General features: G+C 61.0%; 1 protein-coding gene across 1 annotated transcript in view; it reads right to left on the reverse strand.

Moving 5' to 3' along the window:
* The window catches only part of LOC104131736 (PHD finger protein 7), a 13,285-nt gene extending 8,435 nt beyond the window's left edge, over nucleotides 1-4,850 (reverse strand). Inside the window, exons 1-4 of the mRNA XM_035900508.1 lie at nucleotides 4,574-4,850; nucleotides 2,064-2,188; nucleotides 1,641-1,732; nucleotides 1,459-1,548 (exon numbers count right to left, since the gene is read on the reverse strand). Coding sequence (XP_035756401.1) covers nucleotides 1,459-1,548; nucleotides 1,641-1,732; nucleotides 2,064-2,106 — 225 coding nt within the window. The 5' untranslated portion in view covers nucleotides 2,107-2,188; nucleotides 4,574-4,850. The remainder of the gene's footprint in view (nucleotides 1-1,458; nucleotides 1,549-1,640; nucleotides 1,733-2,063; nucleotides 2,189-4,573) is intronic.
* Between the last annotated feature and the right edge of the window lie 1,323 nt (nucleotides 4,851-6,173).

Below are 6,173 nucleotides of genomic sequence, written 5' to 3' on the forward strand. Positions count from 1 at the left end.
TGGCTGGGGCTGGCAAGCTCTGCACTGTCACCGGAGGCTGTGAGGGGAGGCAGGAAGGTCAACAGCAGCACGGCCACCCAGCCCCGGGGCCAGACAGGCCGTGGTGGTGCCCACAGCCCTCCGGGAGCCAAGTCCACCCTACGCCCCCCGCTCCCAGGCCTAGCCTGGCCCCTGGCCCCAGCGCAGGGACACCCGGGTGCTTTGCCTCTTACCAGTGCCCAGGCCAGCGCAGCAGCCGCACTGCCAGGTGCTGGCGCCCTTCCTCACGTAGGAGCAGACTCGGTGGATGCCTTTGGCAGCACAGGAGCTGCACAGTAGCAGTTGCCAGGACCTGGGGAAGCAAAGGGGTTGCGGGCTGTGTGAGGACAAAGTGACGCAAGCAAGGGAATGCCCGGCAGAACCCTTCCTCTTAGTCCTTCCTCGCCAAGCACGTGGGGAGACAGAGATCCCGTGCAGAGCCCTAGGTTGCTGCTTGGGCAACTCACCCCTCTTCCTCTGCCTGCTCCCTGCCTCCCAGACAAAGGCACTTGCGGGCATTGCAGCGGGTGGGCCTCTGATAGACCAGCCTAAAGGCTGGGGCGCTCTCCTGTGACGGTTGCCTGCTGGAGAAGGAAGGGAAAGTGTTGTGGCCCTGCTGTCCCAGATGCAGGCCGATGCAGGCCATCCCCGCCCTACTGCCCCCACCCCGTCTCCAGCCCCTCCGTCAAGCAGAGCACAGGAGTCGGGGGACAGCAGAAGGCCAGGCCTGCCAGGGCAGTCCCTGGCCTGGCACCACGCTTGCACCTGACATCTTGTGAGGTGGGGAGAGAAGAACCAACCTCTTGGAGACCCGAATCCCCATGCTGAGCATTTCCATCACAAACTTATCTTTGTTTTGGCAACGCAAGCAGCGGAAGCAGGCACCAGCGTGGATTGCCTGCTTCTGAATGCAGCTCCGGTGGAACCAGGCGCGTTGGCACGCGGGGCACACCATGGTGTGGTAGGACTTCTTGTCCTCCACGAGGCCCAGGCAGATGATGCAGGTGCTGTTGTGCTCCGGAGTGGCCTGCACTGCCTGCTCTGGGCGGTGCTGCCAGCAGAAGGACCTGGGGGGAAGATGGAAGGGGTGGGCGATGTGAGGTGAGAAGTGCTGAGCCCTTCCTGGCAATGGCGATGGCGAAGAGGGCAGAGCAGCTGTGAAGGAGCTGCAGACCCTGTCTGGGCTCGGGCTCTGGCTGCGGCAGGCTGCTGGGAAGTGTCGCGGGGGGTTCCCCACTTGCTGGCAGGAGGGGGCGTGAAGACGAGGAGGACAGCCCGCAGATGGAGGCTTCTGCCTGTGCCGGAGCCGCTGCGGAGCTTCTGGGAGCAGGCGTTTGTCCCAGAGCTGGTGGAAGGGCTGGGATTTGTTTCTTGGGGTCCAGGAGGAGCTCCCACAAACCTCTCCTGGTGCAACCCTCCCTGCTCCGGCCAGGTCCTCACCTTCTGGGCTGCCTCTTGGATTGCGCGCCTGGTGTCCTCAGTGAGAAAGCCGTTCCTGCTCTCTTGCAGAGAAAGCCCGCTGGCAAGGAACTGCAGAGCAGAGAAGGCCGGGAGCTCGTTAGGTCAGCAAGGAAGGGACCCGTCGCTGGCAGAAAGCTGGAGGGAGCCCCGGGAGAACTCACCAGGCAATACGTGTGGGCACAGAGCCCTTTCTTCGCCTTTTTGCAGCCACAGATGTCCGGGTCAGCCTCTGCCCGGCCACACAGCATGCATGCTGGAGGGGGGAGAGCAAACGCCGCTGGGAATGAGCACGTCTGCGGGGCTGGGGGAAGGGTCCCTGCGGGATGGCCCCCCAGGCCCTGCTCTGTCCCTGCCTAGCTGGCTGGAGGGCAGGGCTGGGGCCTCTGCAGAAGGCGGCAGGGTGGCAGGCACGGGTGTCCCAGCAGGTGCCCACAGCCCAGCCTGGGCCCCGCTCGCGAGGAAAGGAGGGCCCCTGCCCCAGGGCCGCCTGGGAGCTCCTGCCCGCGCCCTGGCCGCACGCAAGCTCCCCCGACAACCCCTCTGCCAGCCATGGGGAGCTGTGGGGAGGGATACTTGGTTCTCACCTTGCTCCCTCGAGTCGGGGTCCTGCTGCTTCTTTGTGAACATGGTGCACGTTGAGGGCAAGCGCTTGGAGAGCCTCTGCCCCAGCAGGGCTGGGGTTTCTCCTCCGGACGCTCCTCTGCCAACCCTGAGGGAGCAGTGGAACGCCGTGAGCTTGCCACACAGGCCCCGGAGCCCCGAGCTGCGAGGCTCCCCTCCTCCCTCGGCAGCCCCGGGCAAGCCCCTTCCTCCCCTGCCCTCTCCTCCTCACCTCACCAGGTCGCACTGACGCACAGCTCTTGCCCAGCAGCCCTTCAGCCAGGCCTTGGCGATGGGTCACAGTTGCTGCTGTGACATCACCACCACCCGTCTGCGTGTGCCCCCAGTATGGGCAAGGGCGCCTTCGGCTACCTGCCACCCCATGTGACCCGCACCCGAGTCAGGGGTGCGGCTGCTCTGTGCACCCGTGCGGGGCTGTGGGGCTGGCACAGCTCGCCCAGAGAGGCTGTGGAGTCTCCAGCCCTGGAGAGAGGCCCAACCCGGCTGGAGAAGGGCCTGGGCAGCTCCAGGGGAGCCTGCCTGAGCAGGCGCTTGGACCAGATGGTCTCCAGAGGTGCCCTCCAACCTCAGCCATCCTGGCATTCTGCAAAAGGCAAGGCGGCCTTGCCTGCGTTGACAGGGAGCTTGTCGGTCGCAGGCACGCCTCAAGCGGCAAGCAGGGAAGCGGGAACGGGGCCAACTGCATGGGGGTGTGGCCAGCACGACGAGGGGGGACTAGGAGGTACCGAGCAAGGGGGTGGGGACCTTGAAAAGTTTGGGGGTTGGGCACATTGCAAGTGTGTGACAGGGGTGGCAGCGAGCACGGAGATGGGGACCTCACCAAGCGTGGAGCTGGCGACAGCGCTGAGCATGTGTACCGCTTTGGGATGGGAGAGAGTTAACTTTCCTCATAGTAGCTTGTATGGTGCCATGTTTCGGGTTTGTGACCAAAAGAGTTTCGGTAACACACCGGTCGTTTAGCTATGGCCGAGCAGTGCGTGCACAGTGTTTCCCCAAAATTGGCAGCAACCGCCCAGGCACAGCCCCCCAAACTGGGGAGCAACCTCCAAACCCACAAACAACCCCAAGAAAATGGAGGAGGAGGAAACGGGACACAAGAGGAGCAGTAGGAGGGAAACGACAAGGAAGAGAAGGGGAAGGAGGAAACATGAGACAACAGGAAGCATCAGGAGGCAGAAGAAAGGGAAGAGGAAAGGGAGGAGGAGAAAGAAGAGAAGGAGGAATTAGAGGAGGAGGAGGAGGAGGAGTCAAGAAGAGGTAAAAAGAGGCAAAAAGAGGAGGAGGAGGGAAGAGGAAGCAATAAAACGCAACATGTGGCAAGAGGAGGAGGAGGAGGAAGAGGAGACCACATGTGAGAAGGAGGAGGAAATAGGAGGAGGCAACAGGAGGCATCAGGAGGATAAAAGAGGATGAAGAAGAGGAGGCAACAGGCGGCAATGAGAGGAAACATGAGGAAGGGAAGGAAGAGGAAGCAGGAGGCAACCGGTGCCAAAAGGAAGAGGAGGAAAATGAAGAAAAAGAGGAGGAGGAGGAGGAGGCGGCGGCAGCAGAGGAGGTAACAAGTAACAAGGTAGAAAAAGGAGGAGGAAGAGGAGAAGGAAACAGGAAGCAACACAAGGCAAGAGGAGTAGGAGGAAACAGGAGAAAACAATCAGGAGGCCACAGGAGGCAACATGAAGAGAAAGGTAAGGAGTGGAGAAAGAGGAGGAGGAGGCAGCAGAAGGCAACAGGGGGAGAAGGAGGCAAAACTAGGAGGAGGAGAAGGCAAGAGGAGGCGACAGGAGGATGCGGAAGAAGAGGTAACAATAGGCAAAAGGAGGAGGATGATGAGGAGGAGGTGTTTGCAACAGGAGGCAACAAGAGGCAAAAGGAGGAGGATGAGGGGGAGGCAACAGGACGAAAAAGGAGGAGGAGGGGTAGGAGTAGGAGGAAGAGGAGGAGGAAGAAGAGGAAGAGGACGAGGAAGAAGAGGAGGAGGAGGAAAAAGCAGGAGGAAGAGGACCAGGGAACAGGAGGGAAGAGGAGGAGAAGGTAACAGGAGGCAAAAGAATGCAACAGGAGGAGAAAGAGTCAACAAGAGGCAACAGGAGGCAAAAGGACGGGGAGAACGAGTAGCCAACACGAGGCAAACGGAATCAACAGGAGGAAGAGGAGGAGGAAGAAGAAAGATAAGTCAACAGGAAGGGGTACCCATTAGAAGGGGTAGAAGGCAACAGGAAGAAACACAAAGCTACTAAAGAAGGGGAAATCAACAGGAGGCAACAGGAGGGGGAGGTAACAGGAGGAGGAGGCAAGAGGAGGCAACAGGAAGCAAGAGGAGGAGGAGGAAGAAGAGGAGGCAGCAGGATTCAACAGGAGGGAACAGGAGGAGGAGGAAGAGGCGGAGGCAACAGGAGGCAGCAAGAGGCAAGAGGTAGAGGAGGAAGGGAAGGAAGGGGAGGAGGAGGAGCAAACAGCCCCCTATTCCCCGTACCTGTCTGCATGCTGCAGCCTCCTCGTTTCCCTGAAGTCCTCCCAGCCTCACAGGGACGTGGCATCTGTCCAGTCCACACGCCACGAGGAGGGAGTTTTGACCATGAAGGAACAGCAAAGAACTGCATCCGCAGAAGCGAAGGGGCAGCCGCTCTATTGGGTCTGCGTGGCAAGGTTTTGGTAGCCGGGGGACTACAGGGCTGGCTTCAGTGAGAAGCTGCCAGAAGCTTCCCCTGTCTCTGACTGAGCCAATGCCAGCTGGCTCCAAAAGGGACCGGCTGCTGGCCAAGGCCGAGCCCATCAGCGATGGTGGTAGCACCTCTAAGATAGCATATTGAAGAAAAGGGAAAAACAGGAAAAACAAAAGTGCATTTGCAGCCGAAGAGAGGAGTGAGAATATGCGAGAGCAACCACTCCGCAGACCCCCAGGTCAGTGCAGCAGGAGGGGAGAAGGAGCTCCAGGCGCCGGAGCAGAGATTCCCCTGCAGCCCCTGGTGCAGCCCACGGTGGGGCAGGCTATCCCCCTGCAGCCCAGAGAGGCCCACGGGGGAGCAGATCTCCCCCTGCAGCCCGGGGAGGACCCCACAGCGGAGAAAGGGGGGGTGCTCGAAGGAGGCTGTGACCCCATGGGAAGCCCGCGCTGAAGCAGGCTCCTGGCAGGACCTGCGGCCCACTGGGAAGAGGAGCCCAGGCTGGAGCGGGTCTGCTGGACGGGCTGGTGACTCCACAGGGGACCCATGCTGGATCCTGAGGGACGGGACCCCGTGGGAGGGATGGACCCACGCTGGAGCAGTGCGTGAAGAACTGCAGGCTGTGGGAAGGACCGACGCCGGAGCAGTTCATGGAGGCCTGTCTGCTGTGGGAGGAACCCCATGCTGGAGCAGAGGAAGAGTGTGAGGAGCTCTCCCCCTGGGGAGGAAGGAGCGGAAGGGACAGCGTGTGATGAACTGACCCCAACCCCCATTCCCCAAACCCCAGCACCGCAAAGGGGGGAGGAGGCAGAGAAAAAAGTCAGGGGTAAAGCTAAGCCCGGGACGAAGAGAGAGGTGCGGGGAAGGTGTGTTAAGATTCAGTTTTTATTTCTTTCTCCTGCTCTGATCTGGTTGGTAATAAATTAAAATTAATCTCCCCAAGTCAAGTCTGTTTTGCCTGTGCCGGTAATTGGTGAGTGAACCCTCCCTGTCTTTATCTCGCCCCGCAAGCTGTTTGTTCTGTTTTCTCTCCCCCTGTCCAGATGAGGAGGGGGAGTGATAGAGCAGCTTCGTTTGGCACCTGGCGTCCAGCCAGGGTCAACCCATCACAGCTGCGCCTCACCTTTGGAGCTACCCAAAGCTGCCCTGAGCCCCAGGAGCCGCTGGCACCCTGGCATTTGCTTGGTCCTTAGGCCCTGTGGGACCTGCTGCTGCTGGGGAGCCCCGGGGACAGATGCGAAGGACAGCGGTCAGCCCCCGCGGGGAGAGTGACGGGGCTCCGTCCTTCCTTCTGGCTGCAGGAGGACGCCCTGGGCCTCACCAGGACAGGGCATCTCTCCTCCTCACCGCTCAGGGAAGGCGAAGCCTGAGGAAGACCCTGGGTGCTGGCTCAGCATGGGCGCGGTGGCC

The sequence above is a fragment of the Egretta garzetta genome, unplaced genomic scaffold, assembly GCF_000687185.1.
Source record: "Egretta garzetta isolate BGI_Z169 unplaced genomic scaffold, ASM68718v1 scaffold108, whole genome shotgun sequence".
Taxonomy (NCBI): Eukaryota; Metazoa; Chordata; class Aves; order Pelecaniformes; family Ardeidae; genus Egretta; species Egretta garzetta.